The sequence below is a fragment of the Ammospiza caudacuta genome, chromosome 3, assembly GCF_027887145.1.
Source record: "Ammospiza caudacuta isolate bAmmCau1 chromosome 3, bAmmCau1.pri, whole genome shotgun sequence".
Classification (NCBI taxonomy): Eukaryota; Metazoa; Chordata; class Aves; order Passeriformes; family Passerellidae; genus Ammospiza; species Ammospiza caudacuta.
This window is the reverse complement of record NC_080595.1, coordinates 6,353,507-6,370,932: the sequence shown is the minus strand read 5'-3', so window position 1 is coordinate 6,370,932 and position 17,426 is coordinate 6,353,507. Positions and strand designations below refer to the sequence as shown.

The window sequence follows — 17,426 nt, the reverse complement described above, 5'->3', positions numbered from 1 at the left end:
GTGAATAGTTGGGTTTTTTTTTTTTTCAAACCAAGTGTCAGCTGGTATTAGTTCATAGAGTTTGGAAAAGACATCTGACTGGGATTTATTTAAGTCATTAGCAGTTTCAGGAAACCTGACACACTTCAGATAAAAAATCTGAAGATGCTTTGACCTGGATACAACACACGTGTAAGCAGTTGCTGCTAGAGGAATGTAAAGCTCAGGCATCTTTTAGACAAGCAAGGAAACAGGGGAAAGGCTGCAGCATCCATTTCCTGGGCCTGCACCCCAAAATACCTGGGCTTTGCAGCTGAGCAGCTGCCACTACATTTGAGTGGCATGACCTTGGCTCTTCTTGGGAAAAAAAGGCAGAGTGATGGAAGGAAAGGCAGTCTGATGACCTGCCTGGTGTGGCTTTGATGCTCATCCCAGTTGGCTTGAGGTCCTCTGTGTGCTGAGTAAATCTGGCCTTTTTCTGGAGAGCATTTAGCATCTGTCCAGACTGTGACCCTCCTGAGACACCTCAACCATAAACATTCTGTTCTGACCCTCCTCCCCTCAAAAGCCTTTGTTCTTCTCCTCCATGGGCATGACCTGCCCCAGCTGTGGGCTGGCTGGAGCTGTGGGAGCCAGGCTGGGTGAGCAGAGCAGGGGACAGCAGTGTCATCTCTGCACCCAGCTTGTCCTGTGCCACAATACGACATGAAATGAACGACACATGCTGAGATGTCGAAGGCAAAAAAAGGCACATTTATTTCTGGACCTCGGTATTTGTAGAATTCTGAAGGTGACTGTGGATTGGAGGATGAAACTGCCACCTCTCTAACTACACTGGTCAAACCAACAGTCCATCCTCTTCCAGAAAGGAATGCAAAACAATTATTATTTACATGAAAAGTGCGTGAGAAACTCCATTACAAAACTGTAAACATCAGAAGAACTTTAGAAGAACAGAGAGACAGTCCTGGGCACCTGGTGTACTTTGCTATCCCTCTCCTGAGATGTGTGGAAGTGCCAGTTGCATCCCAGGGTCTTTGATGAGGGCAGCACGTCGGTATCCTCTGGTGACTCGTGCCTTGGCAAGTCCTTCCCTGGGATTTTTAAGAGGATAATTGAATGATTAGATTGCTCCACCTTCTTCAGAAAAGCTTTTCTCTTGCTCCTACCCCTGCTTTAGGGCACGGCTGACCTCTCTGGGCAGCACAGGCCTGGCTGTCACGGAATGCTGGGCTCCCGTGGGATTGCTCCTTCTGGGCTGAGGGGCTCCTTGCTCCATCTGCCAGCCAGGCTATGCCAAGCCAAAGGTCATTCTGGAAAATAATCTCCTCAGTTCACAGTAATGCTGAGTAGCAGTGACAGGTGCCGGCTCAGATGATGCTGAAGCCTTGAGAAAGAGTCACAAGCCCCAGATGAGGGGTTGGTGTTATCTGAGGCTCTGGAGGAAGGGAGTTGCTGGTTGTGCTGTGCAGCTGGTGATGCTCTCTTCACCAAGTTCACTCTCTTCCTCCTGGCTCCACCACGCCTCCATCTTTGCCTTTGAAAAGGCAGGAAATCTTGTTTAACCTCATAGATGTGTTTTTCTTTGGCCCTGGGTCAGCTCTAAACACTGATGGCATCTGCTCAGGCAATTCTGCAGCCTTGGAGCCAGGCTGGCTCCTTGCAGGGCTCCTTAGGAGTGCCATGGGCTGCCCCATCCACCACAACCTCTGCTTTGCTGGCCATGTCATTGTGCCAGGGATTAGGAGATAAAGTAGTTCCTCATGGGGAAAAAAAAGAAAAAAAATTAATCCCAACTCGTAAAAATAAGGGAAGATAAGGGGTAAGAAAAAAAATTTCTGTGGCCATGGGCATATATTTTAACTCAAAGTCCTTCATGGATTCTGTGGTGTTCAACTGACTTCCCTCCTCCTTCCCCTTCAAATTTCTTCATTTTCTGCATAATTTTCCTTGGCTTTCATCTAGGGCTGAAAGGGAAGAAGACATGATTAGAGCTAGTTAAAACATTTTCAACAGGGCTGGCTTCCATAAAAAGCCATTCTGCCGAGATAGATGAGCTGTGTGAAAATCTGTCAGCTGAGATAAAGACAGAGGAAGGACAGCCTGGGGGCAGGAGGGTAGGATCCAGTGTCAGCTGTGGAACTGCTGCTGGATGTGGAACATCCAGCTCTGGAGCCCTCACTTGTTAGGATGAACAACAGCTCAAGGAAAATGGTTATCACCACCCTTCCTGTCCCATAGTCCACTGCTGGGTGAGAGGATGGCTCTGCCTTGAGAAAATGTGAATATTCTGAGGGTTTGAACATAGCCTGGTCTGGAAAAAAAATAATGGAGAACCTCTGGTAGGAGCAGTCTTCTTCTGTGAGATAACCTCAGTGAAGCAAGAAGGTAAAGATGTAAAACAAACAAAAAAGTCCCATGGCCTGGGTTAGTTGGAGAATTCAACATTCACACAAGTTACAGCATTAACTGGCTGCTGCTGAGGAGCCTCATGGGTGCAGCTCCAGCCCTGTCCTGAGCTAAAATGACCAGCAATTGGTTAAAAATGTAAAGCAGGTTTTCAGAGCAGCTTGTAGCAGCGTGGGTGCCAAGAACAGATGTTGGAGCTTGCCCCGTAGGGTTTGGTTCTTCACAGATGCTGGACTAATTTGGCTCCTGATTTCCCAGGCTGGTGGTTTACACAGCAGCTGACAGCCTGCGTGGTGGGGATGTCTGGGACGTGTTCACTGTGGGATCAAGTAAACCCTGCTCCATGTGACAGGGAAAAGTGGTTGCCAGGAGGGTGTGGATTACAGCTTTGGAAATGAATGCTTGTTGTGTACCCAGATCCTGGGCAGCTCTTGCTGAGGAGGCTGTGGGCAGGCTGTTCAGAAAGCCAGGCTTGATTTCCATGAGCTGCTGGGGAATAGTGGGCTGAGAAGCACAGAGTATGAGGATCACAGTGTGAAGTCCTTGTGGAGCTGGGTCTGCTGTGCAAAAGCAAGTTTTCCCTTCCAGGTGGCTAAGAACCTGAATGAAAGTGGGATTTCTATTCCCAGGAGTGAAATGCCTGTAGCTGTCTGTTTTGAAGCTGAGGAGAGGAGTTAGAGCTGCTGACTGTGACAAATACCAAAGGACCAGGAGCGTGTCCCTGCTCTAATAACTCATGCTAATGCAACCCAGAACCTCCACCATTCAAAGTCAGGGGCACTGCAGGCATCCCAGCTCTGAGAGCAGGGCAGCCATTCTTCACGTTCCCCTCCAGCACTCAGAAAGGCTTGAAGTCTCCCAGGAGCCCCATTTTTCCAGCCCCAGCCTAACAGCCATATGTTTGAGCACTGCCTTCCCCTCCACTGCCCACACTGCTGCTCACATCACTTCTCATGGAGCTCTGACTCCTCCATAGCTGAGCTCCCAGCTGTTCTGCTTCCTCTTTGCACCTTTTCTTTCCCAGCAGGTTCAGAGTTTTCATAGCCTGTACCCTGCTAAAACATCTGCCATGGCTCCTGGGGTCTCTTGTGGGAAGCCTTGTGCTCCCTGTCCTTGCTGTCTCTGGCAGGGTTAGTGCAATGTTAGTGAAGCCAGCCTGCTGCTGGTCCTCCAGCCCTGCTCACCTGCCCTGCCACAGCTCAGAAACTGCTTTCCATCTGCTGCTCAGAGCCATTTACACAGCAGAAGCTCATCCTGCTTTGCACCCTGGATGGGAGCCCTCACAAAACCCTTCCAGCCCCCTGCTCTTTCTAATTTCAAAGTTGATGCTCACAGAAAGTTACAAGCAAAACACCTGGTCCAGAAGTCCCCCTCCAGGGTTATGTAAAAGCATGGCTTGTGGTTTCCCATCAGCCAAACCAGCTCTTGTCTGCTTGTGCACACACACAAATAACAGGGAGCCTGAGAGGCTGGAATTCTCTCAGGAGGTGCTCTTGGGTAATATGAGCACAGGTGAGTGACAGAAAATGTTCAGCTGGAATAAATATTGGAGTAAACTTCTGTGAAACACTCCTGGGCTAAGCATTGTGTCTGTACATCCATGGTGCTTTGTCCAGTACATTTGCAAATCCTCATCAGTCTATCAGCTGCTCCTCTTCTTCTCCCAAAAACATCCACTGGTGAAAAAGATGGCAATCCCAGAGATCTCCTGTAGTTTGGTAAGCATCACACAGGACAAAGAGTCTCTGCTCCTCCAGAGTTTATTTCTGGGGCCGACAAGCTGATAAAACACTGGTGAACATGAAAAAGCAGCAAAAGGAAAAAACCTCCAGGACAGCCCAGTGGAATGAGAGCAGCAATGATTACAGCCAATCACTTCAGCAAACCTTTGAAATTTGGTCCTAGTGCCTTGATAGAAAGCACAGCTTTTCCTCTTTTGTGATATTTTTGTGATATTTGGGAACAGAACCCCAGGAGTTGCAGGCATTTGCTGTGTATCACCTCTTGTCTCCCACTGACAGCTGCAAAGCATCTCTGCTGCTCTTCCCTGAAAAAATAGGATTGCACATTGTGTGGTTGGTAGTGTTCCTGCCTCTCTTCTGGTTTTTTTCCCATCCTTTTGTTCTCCAACCACAGCCCAGTTCTGGCAATGGAATCTTTTGTCTCATGAAACATGTTCTTCCAGCAGCTTTTGTAGGCATTTTTGGGGTACCTGCAGTCCCTCAATGACAACTGCAATTTTGGGGAGGCTTGAAACATCCCAATGACTTCTCTTGGTGCCTCTTGAAGTCAGTGAGGTTTGTGTTTGATTTTGTAAAGAGCAGGATCCAAGCCAAAGTGTTTGTTTTCCAGGTAAAAGAATAGAAAGAATCAGCACTGCTCTCTCACCACCTTTCTTTTTCCTCCTCTGTGCAGGAATGGACATACACATACAACCACCACGTGCGCCAGCAGCAGCTCTGTCTGTCTGTGTACACGCTCTTCCCTGGTTCCCAGGTGCTGCTGTCACCTTGTAAAGAAGGTGACAACAAGCAGGTGAGCCCTTTTCACTGATCCCCCATATTTCCTTTGAAGTTCCCTTTCTTTCATCACAGTATTACTGCACATTAAATGGACTGTGCTCTGACTTCATCTGGGAAGCACAGTCAGTTTGGGAGTACAGACTCTGGCCTGTTCAGCCCTTTGCCTCTTAAATGAGTGTGTTGATAAGGATGTCTATTAGTGAGGGTGGTGATCTGGACACTTCAATGCAGAAGTCAAACCCAAACTGGCAATTTAGTTCACATGGGCTGCCAGTCAGGCAGCAGATGCTAACATTTCCTGCAGTTAATCACTGAGCTGGCATTTGAACCAGTGACCTGGGGAAAAAGCTGTTAGTAATATATTATCTCCCTGAAGCCAGGCAGAGGCTGAGTTAAATGAATGTGCTGCTGATGGGAGAAATGCTCTGCTTGGTGTGTGCTGTGGTGTTGTGAGGGTCCCCAGGACGAGGTGAGAGATGAGAATCTGACTCCCAAGTTCTCAGAAGGCTGATTTATTATTTTAAGATATTATATTATATTATATTATATTATATTATATTATATTATATTACTAAAATTATACTAGAGAAAGAGAAAGGAGACATCAGAAGGCTAGACAAGAATGAATACTAAAAACCCATGACTGACCAGAGAGCCCGACACAGCTGGTCATTAAGTAAAAACAATTCACATGCTGGGTAAACAATTCTCCAAATCACATTCCAGAGGAGCACAACACGGAGAAGGTGAGGCTTCTCATCTTCCCAGGAGAAGAAATCCCAGCAAAGGGATTTTTCATAAAATACCACAGTGACGATGTGGGTTTGGGGACCTTGTACTTGCCAGGATCAGGCCACAGGGGCTTGATGGCAGCTGTGGCCTTGATGTTTTGAAGTTCAGCAGTGCAGTGAAGGCAGGGTGAGCAGAGGCAGCTCCTTCACCTGTGTCTCCTGTCGTCTCCCCGCAGCGCTGGGGCAAGGTGGGGTCGCACATCGAGCACATAGCCACACGCTTCTGCTTGGACACTGAGAGCATTGGGGACACCCACGAGAGCATCAGGGAGCTGGTGATCAACCCCTGTGAGAGCACAGCCATGAGCCAGCGCTGGGACATGCTCATGTCGTGACCTGCTGCAGGACGGGCACCGGGACGTGGCCGCGCGTGGCTGAGGTGGCACAGCATGGGGCTCGGATCCAAACCCTGCAGGAGAAGCATCCAGATAAAAATGGGACACTGCACTCCAGGTGGAACAGCAGATGGTGACCGCCAGGCATGCAGCTGGTGTTGGCCTGGTTGTGGTCAAGGAGGAGGGATGGCAGAAAAAGAAGCCTGAAGTGTTTTAGAGGGGTATTGGGGTACACAGAACCTCAGTGTGCACAGCATCGATTAATCTCCCTGGAAACACAGGTAGAAGAGCCTTTAATGCCTAAAGGAGACTTGGGCTGAGCAAAACAAGCATCTCAGTAGCTCTTGGGGCTTGAGGTGGGTGCACAAGGTGAGATGCGCCAAGGGATGCTCAGAAACATTGCCAGGGATCAAGTGGAAGACACTGAATTATTTTTGCACTTTGCTGTGAATGTTTCTGTTTTCTGCAGACAGCATGGGTGGAGCTGTGTTGCACCTCTGAATTGGTGCCTGATGCACGTCCCTGTTGTGTATCCAGAGGCAGAGCAGTCCTTGGTGGCTGTGGCCAGGATCAAAACAGGGAGTGAAGGGGGAATCCTGCTCTGTGCTAACTGCACACGGCGCTTGTTGAATCTCCAAAGCCCAAGCAAACAGAGGATTCACTGTGGGAGATTAAAGGATATACGTTTCTGTCAAGCTGGGAGGAAAGGCAGTAACGTGATCATTTCTCCTCACTGAAGGCCGTGGGTCACTGAAAAATCCCCTAAAATTTTGCTGTGTGTCTCTCACTGCTCTGCTTCAGATCTGGACTAATTCAGATTTTCACTTTTCTTCCATAAAAGTAATATTTTTGCTAATTTAAGGTAATTGTGTCATATTTCTGTTTCCCAGTTTCCAAACTACAGATGAAGGGATACCCATAAAATGCTGCTACTGATGGAATGGTGAAGGTTTAATTTTTAATTAAAATTAGAGACTGCTCCAAGAAAGGAAGAGGGATATTACCTGGGTTTGCTTCCCAGTTACCTTGTAGCCCACAATGTAAAGTACTGAAGAAAAGGTTTGGGATTCCCCATTCACACTGGTGAGCAGGGTGGCCTGGGCCACGATGTCCCTCTGTCTCCAAGTCACTTAGCATAGCAGAAATTATTTCCTTTATTTATATTATTATTTCCCAGCTTTTGGAGATGTCTTTTACCAGAGATCATGCCAGGTGCTGCCTCTGTGTGGAACTGAGGGGAGAGAAGGACTGACAAGCTCAGGAGGGGTGTTAGGAATAGAAAGTCCTTTCCAGCCTGTCTTTCAGGGCAGCTGTCACTACAGCCACAGGTAACAGGTACACACAGCTCTTGTGTAGTAACAGCTCTCAAAGAGAACTTCCACAGGACTGTCAATGTGACTTAAAAAAAAAAAATACATCGTTTCTGTCTAAAAATGCTAGGATTTAGTGAAAATCCTATCCTTTGTTTCCTGTGCTGCAAACTGCAGGTGAAATACCATAAGCTTTAAGCCTTCAAGTGCTCTCAGCATCCCTTCTTGAATAAATTGCTGGCTTTCAGGATTTTACTGCCTCAGTTTCTCCTCCCTCAGTGCTGGGAGAAAGCCGTGTGTATAAATCTTCCCGGCTTTATAAGCAAAACTAGTATAGCTCTTTATGTGCAAAAGGTCACTGGTGCAAAATGCTTTTCATGTGCTGCAGTGATTACTGACCTCATCAAGCTCGCTTGGTGCCAGCCTCAAGGGCCTCTGTTCTGAGAGGGCTGGAGCAAGCTGTCATTTCGTGGTGGGAGGTGGCATTGTTTCTGTGCCACCACTCTGCCAGGAAACAAAGGGGAGCGCTTCAGAAGGGATGGACCCGTTTCACAAAGGGGGGCAGCGACCTCGGGCTCCTTTTTAATTGAACAGGGACATATCACATGTTATCCTCACAATGGTGATGACAGGCAAGGGGTGGTAATTCCCTGTCTAGTGTTTACAAGGGAAGGCAGCTCCCAGGAGCTCAAAGCTTAACACGTTCACACCTGCACTGTGCCCACAGCCTGGCAATTCAACTCTGAAAATTCAAATTGCTGAACAGCCTGGCATGGGTTTGGAAGCTCAGCACCTGGCAGGTACACTCTGAGCAGGACCTCAGACCTATCTAGCTTTACTGTTTTCCACCAAAGCTGAAAATCTCTGTTCTCCTGACAGCCAAAGCTCTCTAAATGCTCTTTGCCTTACCAGAAACAGCTACCTCACTACACATGTGTGTGTGCTTGGGCACCTGGACCCATGGGATCTGCAGGGATGTGTTTTTGGAAGGAGTTGTTTGACCAGCTTTGCAGCACTCTTGCCTTTTGGGAAACACAAATGCTATAGCAAACCCCTCCTGTTCCAAAACATGCTCTCAGTGATCACTGTGTCTAGGGACAGTGGAGAGGGGAGCACAAGCATGGTGTCCCTTACCAGAGAGCAGCAGCCAAGTTCAGCCAAGTCTCTTGGAGGCCCAAAAGCCACCACATTCCTCCCAGACCTGGGGAGCAGCAGCACTTGTCAGACTGGTGATGGTGTCTCACACAGCCATCAGCTGTAACCCTTAGGCTACAGCTTATTTCATGGTCCAGGAAATGAGATTATCCCTATGGATCAGCAGTGTTTTCAGAGAAGTCTGAGAGTATCAGCCTGACTCCTGGGGAGCTTTATATAAAGCTGGCCATGGTCTGGCAGTCTCCAGAGTTAACCCCAGTGTGGCTTTTAGCAAATCTGCCTGACACCCCTGCAGAGAAACCTCGCATGGCGTCAGGGAAAAGGTTAACTCGCTGCTGAAATCCAACTCGTACCTTCAGGTTTCTTCCCTTTATTAAAATACGCTGAAAACAGATGAACTTTTCTTGCTTTGTGTTTTTTCAATGCCTAGACAAATGATTGCCATGCTGTGAGCAGGCACAATGTGACTGATTGGGATCTAGATGGGCTCCCACGCCAGTGCTGCTTAAGCCCCAGCATCATTTGGTGGCAATGCTTTTTTTTGGTAACGTTTTGCAATGACTTGAAAGAACATAAGATAAAGCAGAAAATATGATTCTAATCCTGGCTGTTGAGCTTTGTGACAGCCTTTATGATCTCCAGGTAAGTCACTTCTTGTGCCTTGGGAAATTTAGATTCAGAGCAGGAAACTCAAGGCTGGAACTGGCTTTTAAAGAGCCAACTAATGCTACCCCAAAACACACCAGAAAAAGTCGAAAAAAGCACATCCTCTCCCTCTCAAAGGAGATCCATGTTCCCATGAGAACAAATCTGTCTGGTTTTAGTTGGGCTGGGGAAGTCTTGCAGTCCTTACATTGCTGCTTGTGTGATTTCCAGGTGTCTCATGCTCATCTTCTCTCTGCACCAGTGCAGTACCATAAGGTAAAAGCACAAATCATCTGTGCACAGAGCCTCAGGTTACAACATGCTGAGGTGGTTATTTAGTGGTAAGGAGGTGGAAACTGAATTCAAGGATCTTTGTTTATCCAGCAGTGCAACAGCAAAATGGGGCTGGTGGATGAAGACTGGAGAACTGCTGGTGGTGGTTCAAGAAAAGCACAGCCCTGAGTGCTGATCCCTTCTCCTGCTCCTAAGAGTGGCTTGGGATGGCTTACTTCATTTCCCTGCCACAGTTGCCCTAAATTTTAGTGAAGACCAGGTGTTTTGAAGAGAGAAAAAGCCAAGGATTGTTTTTTTGTTGCATGTAACACTAGCAGTGCTGGGCTGGCAGTCAACATGGACCCTTTTATCTGCCTGTACAGATAAAAAGGTTCAGATGGAGTTAATGAGGAGCCTGTAAGGTCCTGTGGTTTAGAGTGGTGACCAAAACAGTGTTGGTAACACTCAGCAATGTTTTGGTTATTGCAGTGCCTGTACAGTACCAAGGTCTTCTCCATCTCTCACTCTGCTGCCCCTGTGAGCAGGCTGGGGAAAGGACTGGGACAGGGGACAGCTGGGACAGCTCCCCCAAAATCACCAAAGAAACATCTCACACCATGGGATGTGACACTCAGAGGTAAAACTGGATGGAGTTCTGCAACAGGAGGTCCCTGTCTGGCTGGGCATCAGGCTGCGAGTGGTGACTGACTGCCTTTGCATCACTTGGTTGTTTTTGGGGTTGTTTAATTTAATTTCATTTTCCTTCATGAGTGACTTCATCTTGACTCACAAGTGTTTCTCCCTTTTGCCCTTCAGTCAGAGTCTCTCCCATCCTGTGGGGCAGGGAAGGAGGGAGTAGGGGCAGAGCTGCCAGGCAGGGCCAGCCCAGCCCCATGCCCTAAGCAAAGCAGGGTCTGTGCTGTGAGAGGCTGCTGTTCCTTGTGGCTCTGGTCACAACTCTGCAGTGCGATCTGCACTGCTCACATTGCAGATCTTAAAAGCTTCAGTGAAATCTGGGGGTTGGTATTGTTTGTAGAAGGGATAAAGGAAGCAAAGTCAAGGAGGTTTCACACAAGCCACAGGAGAAACTTCTGCTGCTCAGTAATGTTCTGGCTAAATTGATTTTGAATGATCAGTCCAGCACCAGTTTTAATGTGCAGCTGCTTTGCATGGCTGCAGAGTTAGAGGAAGCCTGTGGTATGGGTGTCCAGCTTATGTTGAGGCTTATTGCTGAGGCTTACATGCTGAAATCCAGTGACATTTTTCCAGATTTATGGATGTTTTCCCAATGTCCACTGTTCTGTTTATCACTGGAAGTGCCTTCAAGAACCCTGTAAGAATAAAAACCTGTTGCAAGCTACTGCCTCTCCAACTGAGTCTAATTAAGCTTCGAATGGAGCTGCATGTTAGCACAGAGCTGACAAAGAGCAACACATAAATTTACAGGTAAGAATGCTTCCTTTGTGGAGCTGGGGGCTGTTTTGTTTTCCCTGATACTGCTTGGGCACTAAAGAAACCCAAACTGGTTCTGTGTGATGTACAAAAGAAGCCATGTCTGGGTTTTGCGTAAGCACACATGTAATAATTATGTATCCCTCACAATGAGTGATGTCTCTCATTTTCCTGTGACTTACATGAAAAAGTGTCCAGACAAGGTACTGCTACTGCAGAGGGTTAAATTGTCAGTTGTAAAACCAACCAGCCATCCAACCAACCCAAGAGAAAATAAAGGAGAAGGAGCACTGAAAGTTTGTATGTAACCTGATAGGTGCAATAAAAGAATGATATTGCGAAATTAGGACTGTTCCCAGGGTGAAAGGTTTAGGAGTCTGCAAGTCAGTAGGAATCTATTTAGGACCATTTTTAAGTGACTCAGAGTTGCACCATGGGGACAGGTTTATAACACAGCACCTGAACAAAGTCCCCCCATCCACAGTTTTCTGAAAGAACCCAAGACTCTGCACTGCTCCTGTGGCCCCAGCTGTGCTCGTGTCAGGTTCAGCATGGACTTGGTGGTCCTGAATATCTGATGGATCCACGTGTCTGTGTCTCTGCAGCAGGCAGATAAAAACCTACTGCCTCCTTTCCACAGCTTTGGAACAGTTGTGTGAGCCTCTTCTAATGGAGATTGGCATCCTGGTGCTGTGGTGGTGTGCTGGCATTTGGTATGTTTTCAGAAGAATCAGCATTACAGGCACTTTGAGCAGTTTTCATGAGTTCTGATCCTGCTGACAATTCCTGGATCATCCCCATGGACATCCAGCCTGTGTTGTGTACCAGAGATGAATGTGTGGTCACAACCAGATCCAAGGTATTACTGACATCATCTCTGACCCTCTTGGCCTAAGCCCACACAATTTAGATGGTTTTTCCAAGTTTTACTGGACTCCAGCTGCCTGAGGCCACTGACAACAAGGATGTGCAGCAATGATCATCTCACCAAAAGAAGAAGAACAAGGGAGAGAGCACTTCCCATACTGAGGCTGCTATCACCTCCTTACTAATCCTTGGGATCTGTGCAGAAGGCAAGGTGCAAAGGAGGTTTCCTGGAGGTTGGCAGTGATGGGAAGCACTGGCTGACACTGCAGGGGTGGATGGGTTTACAACATGTGGATGGTGGGGAGCAACCAAGGACAATTCAAATGATTTGAGCATGGAAACACCTGCACCCAGGGGTGCAGAGAGTCTGGGTGGATCTCAGATTAGCACCCTGCACCTCCAGGGGGGATTTATTTTGGCTGATGACTGATCCAGTGCTTGAAATGGCTGCCCCAGAACGCTGGAGGGGTTAAAAGGAGTTTGCTTATCTGGTTACAACATACTTTCACTTCTGTTAATGGAACTGTTATTAACAGTGTGGCAGTGGATTATACAGTGCCCTGGACATGAAACCTTGATTTGGACAGGACCCATGTGTTGATAAGAGGCACTGCTCGTGCTGTCTCTGCAGCTGTGTGCTGCCAGAGCATGCATTGGTGTGTCTGCAATGGATCCTCGGCGTGAAGGATCGCAGCCGTTGCATCTTCAAATTGATTTTCTTCTAGGGAAAGCTGCTGGAAGTAAAAACCAATTTGGTTTGTATAAACTGCATTAGAGATAAGAAGATATCCCTCAGAGTGCAGAAGATCACCTTAGAAGATGTTTTCACCCTACTGCAAGTAACAAGTCACACAATAAAAGGAATTTCTCACAGCTGATCTGATCTCCACCCATCCGTGAGCTGGCTCTGAAATGAGATAAACCCATCTCCTCTAATTCAGGACAGGTGTATCATATTTCCCAATCACATTACAGGCACTAGGGAGGCCTGGTGGTGTTAGCACTGAGCATATAACCCAGGCAAGTGAGGCAGCTTTATCACCTTTGAGGGTCTGGCCTTGGAAATAAGATGCTGAACTGCTCCTGCTGATCTGGAAGTTGGCCTGGGAGGTTCTGCCTGTGCTGCTGCTGAGTAAGTAGTGGCTCTGGAGGGTCACCTATGTGGCTTTCTTTTCTTTCTGGATAGATTTGGTGTCTTGTATCTTCTGTCTGATTCAGTCCTCCCAGTGAGGTGCTCAGTTGGTTCCTGTTTGTTTAGGTAGTGTGGTAGCCAACCTACAGAATGAGCAAAAGAGGAAATATGCTTTAAAGGGAAAAGCAGTGAGGAAAAAAAATTAAGCACAACAAGCCCACCACTTTTTCCTCCCTTGCTTCTCCCAATCCCTTGGCCTTCTGTAATAGGCATCCCTGATGTGTGCTAGCATCTAATTTGTAGTGTATCTAAGAGGTATCAGGGCTTGGGAAGCCCTGTGGGGCTGAGGATACAGGTGGATTTGCAGTCCAGCTCTGGGCTGGAGCCATCCCTTCTTTTCCCTAAGCACAGGTTTGTCAGCTCCAGTTCTCAGACTGGGTGTGTTTTGTGGGTCCTGCGTTGCCATTTTCCCTCAGGGTGGGTCAGGAACACTGAGAATTCCTCCAACCAGGAGCAATGGGTTCCTAGCGAGAGATGCCAGCTCAGGTTGTCCATGAGACTGTAGGGGAAAGACTGAGGCTGACCAAGCTTTGGTTGTTCTGCAGGGAGCAGGGTGACATTCACAGCTGGGCTTGCTGCTTTTGATGGTAGGAAGCAAAGCTTCTGCTGGTTTGGCTGTGGAAATGGAAGGTGCCGTGTCCATCTATCACAGTAATTAATGGTAGTTGTCAAAAGGTGCCTGAGAACACAAGCATCCAGAAGGGAAAGGAAAAACCTGTGGTGCCTCAAACGGATTTTGTAAGAAGTTACTGGACTGGGGAAAGAAAAAGAACATGTTCTTAACCTGACTTCAACTTTTTTTGGCAAATAATGATGGCAGAGCTGTGGGTGGGCAGGATGTGCAGGAAGGGCCTGTGTGCTCTCCAGGCTGTGACTTTGGAGAGGCAATGGCTCCAGAGCTGAGAGCTCTGCCTGCTCTCTCAGGTGTGCTGTGTGCTCAGGAGTGCAGGGCTGTGCTGGGGCCCCGTCCCTGCTGCCCGTGGGGGATCCCTGGTGGTGTCCTGTGCCCCCTTCCCTTGCTGGTGTGACCCTCCTGGGGCCCCGTGCCAGCCCCAGCACAGGGAGCTGTTACCTGTGGTGGGACCCAGGGGAGTGGGAAGCCAGGTCTGTCCAGGTAATCAGGAATTGTTCCTTGGGGGCTGCTCTTTCTAGGACACCTGGCTGTGCCTGGAGCATCCTGCATGTTATCAGCTCATTTAAAATTGCTCACACAAGCCCTTATCAGTGCATGAGACCAAAGGGTGTTAGTGGGCATAATGACAAGGAAGGTTTTATGAACCACTTCATGAAGCCAAATCCTCAGGAGCTATTGAGGCTGTAATTAGATTTGAGGATAATAAGGGTTTTTTTCCTTTCTTCTTCTATTTTTTTTTTCCCATCTCTTTCTTTCTGGTAGCAAATCAAGGGAAAAATTGGAGCTCTCAGTTCATTCTTGTGTGTTCAGAGTGTGGCTGCAGGCTGTACTCAGTAACACAAAGGGATTACAACTTGATATCAAGTAGCCTGGGAGAAGCGTGAGCATGAAAGTGCAGGGGTGTGCTTCACTGTGGACCACGTGGATCCCTTATGGATGTGCCTGGAAAAGGCCTCCCAAGCCTCAGGAGCGATTAATAATGAAATCAACTAATAACAAGATCTGCAATGTGAAGAGAAAACCAGCCAGCGTTTTGTTATGGGGAGAAAATGAGCAAAGCAGCAGGGGACGTGCTGATCGTGTCTGATTCATGTCGTCTCTGTAATCTCAGCTAAAGTTTTAACAGCCCAGCAAGATGAATTGCCCACTCCAACCAACACAGGCATCAGCATGGGGTTTATTAGAAGCAGGCTATCATTTAGCAATGTCAGGAGTGTATTTATTATTAAGCAGTAGACTCCACAGTCTAAATGGAAAACCATCACTCCTCCTCAGACACCAAACAAGGTATGTTCATAAAGCCCCGTGGCCAATACATTGCATTATTGCCTGAGCTCAAACCCTCAGTCTGCTTTACTGGACCTCAGGGCTTTCTGTGCTTAGCTACAAACAAACCAAAGTGTCTGAAGCTACTGGAGGACAAAGCTGTACAACAAAATGCTAATTTTGACTCTCAAAACTCCCTGGTGACTTCATTCCAGTGAAGAAATCGGAGAAAGAATTCTGGGTTCAGCACAGGATTGGTTAAAAGTGGATGCTTATGGGCCAGGGTACCAAACCCTCTGAAAGCAGCTCTGCACTGTGTGCTCTCAGCTCAGAGACTCCTCAGCCCTTCCCTTTTCCTGGAGCCTTTGTCCATAGGGAGATCCATCAGTAAAATGTCTGATAACACACCGCAAACATTTTGGTTTTATTTATCGCCATGTTAAGACACCCAGTATGGAAGCATAAATAACACAGTTCAAGTAAAACACCACTTAATGCAGTAATATTTCAGGCTGGATTTGTGGGAAAGGCTGGGGACTGACCATGTTTTCAGTCCAGCTTTGCAAATCCAGAGTATTTCTGGGCCAACAAGCATACAATGCTCTCAACCTGTAGCATGAACTCTTAGATTTTGCAGCTCTGCTCTTGCTGCACAAACAGCAATTCCAGAAACATCTGGTTTAAATGTGGGAAAGAGTTCCTGGGCACAGCCCTCTGAGTGATCTGACTGTGGGCTGGCACAACTGGCTTTGAACATCACCAAAAAAATCTTTTCTTTGCAATTCATGAGGCCTAATCAGCCATATTTTTGACAAGTCCTCCTAATGGCCCTGTTGGGAGATACCTTGAAATAAGACAAAGTGGATTTTCAAATTTTAGAAGCCAAATTTGCAGAATGAACTGAGAGCTGAGTCAGGGGTGAAGCAAATGCATCAGACTCGTTTTTTCACCTGTTTTTATCAGCTATCTGGGAATACCTGATTTCTGAGGTTTAAGCGATATCACTGAAATTTCTTAATGTTTTATGTCACTTGAAATTATTTTCTTTAATTTCTCAGATTAGTTTCTTTAATTTACAAGAATGAAAACATACTAGACTAGAAATGCAGGTTGTAGATGATACTGAATTAACGCTGATCTTTAAACCTTCTCTTCATCAAAATTTGCTTTGTAAAAAGAAAATGAACCAGTTGACTTTTCTCTTCCTCATTATTGCCTTGCACTTGGAAAGGGAAATACCAAGTGTCCATTTGAATGTTATTTGCAACTGAAGGGAGTATTTGCATCTCACTCTATGAGATATTTTTTGGTCTGGGGCATGAATCTGGAGGGTCTTGCTGTAACACAACTTTTTCAGTTCTCTTCACCTTCAGTGTTCAATTTGTCCATTCACATTTAAAGTCCTTTTGTGTTTCATTGCCATTCCCATCAGCTGCTCCTGCCGCTGCCAGTGTTCCCTGAATTCCCCATAACCATTATCCCTGATCAAGTCATAAAAGCAGATATGATACCATCTCCACAGGAGTGATTTTCATCCAGGTGTGATGAATTCCTCTTGCACTGCAATGGCTTGGATTCGGGCCATGCATAATTTTTGCATTAGTTATGTCATTACTGTTTAATTGCTGCAATTAGCAGCATCACTTTCTCTGAGCCATCACTGTCATCATGTGGCCTCCACGTTTTGGCAGGGTCCCACCTGTTGGGGCACCCAGTGCAGATGTGAGGGATGTCCATGTAATGATATCAAGAAGCTGTGCTCACCTGGCCACAGGATGGGGAGTATCTGAGCTAACATCTCTTCTTTGTGAGGGCACCCAAAACCCTGTGAGGTGACCTGCAAAACGCTGCCTCTCTGAAATGTTTATTTATGTCCTTTTTCTGTAGCTTCAGATGGCTACACAAAGTACAGGAAATGGGGAATAGGGTCTCAAACTGAATTTTAAGGAGCTTCATGAAGTCAATTTAAAAGGCCTCATGACAATAAGTGCCACCAGGAGGTGACAGCACCTTGTTTGGGAAATGGAGACCAGGCTGGGACTGTGTGTCAGGAGCCAGAGTGACCAGGGTGTGAGCACACTCTCAAAAGCACAGCAGCTGCTCACCTCATGCAGAAAGGGATTCCCTTCAGGGCTGTCAGGGTGATGTTTCTGGGACATCTGAGAGCTTCCTGCCGTCTGGTGAGAGTGTTAAATGGTCAGCTAATGACAGGAGTGTCATCTGGTGTGGTGGTGTTCACAGGGGTCCCAGGACAGGGGAAGAGATGAGAGTCTTGACTCCATGTTTCAGAAGGCTGATTGATTATTTCATCTATAATATTAAATATATATATGAAAATATATATAAATAATATATTAAAATGTATAAATATATAAAATAGTAATATATAAATATAAATTATAATAATAAATATATGAAAATATACAAATATATTAATTTATTGTTTCATATCTATTAATATTAAAAGAAAATTATATTTATTAAAAGAAATATTAAAAGAAAATATAAAATATTATATTAAAATTATATATTAGAACTATACTAGAAGAAAGTATTATCATTCCATTCCTTTCTATTCCTTGCTAGCCTTCTGATG

General features: G+C 46.6%; 1 protein-coding gene across 1 annotated transcript in view; it reads left to right on the top strand.

The window, feature by feature from the left end:
• GALNT14 (polypeptide N-acetylgalactosaminyltransferase 14) overlaps positions 1 to 7,393 on the top strand; it is a 98,195-nt gene extending 90,802 nt beyond the window's left edge. Inside the window, exons 14-15 of the mRNA XM_058801901.1 lie at positions 4,804 to 4,923; positions 5,878 to 7,393. Coding sequence (XP_058657884.1) covers positions 4,804 to 4,923; positions 5,878 to 6,036 — 279 coding nt within the window. The 3' untranslated portion in view covers positions 6,037 to 7,393. The remainder of the gene's footprint in view (positions 1 to 4,803; positions 4,924 to 5,877) is intronic.
• Positions 7,394 to 17,426: the final 10,033 nt, after the last annotated feature.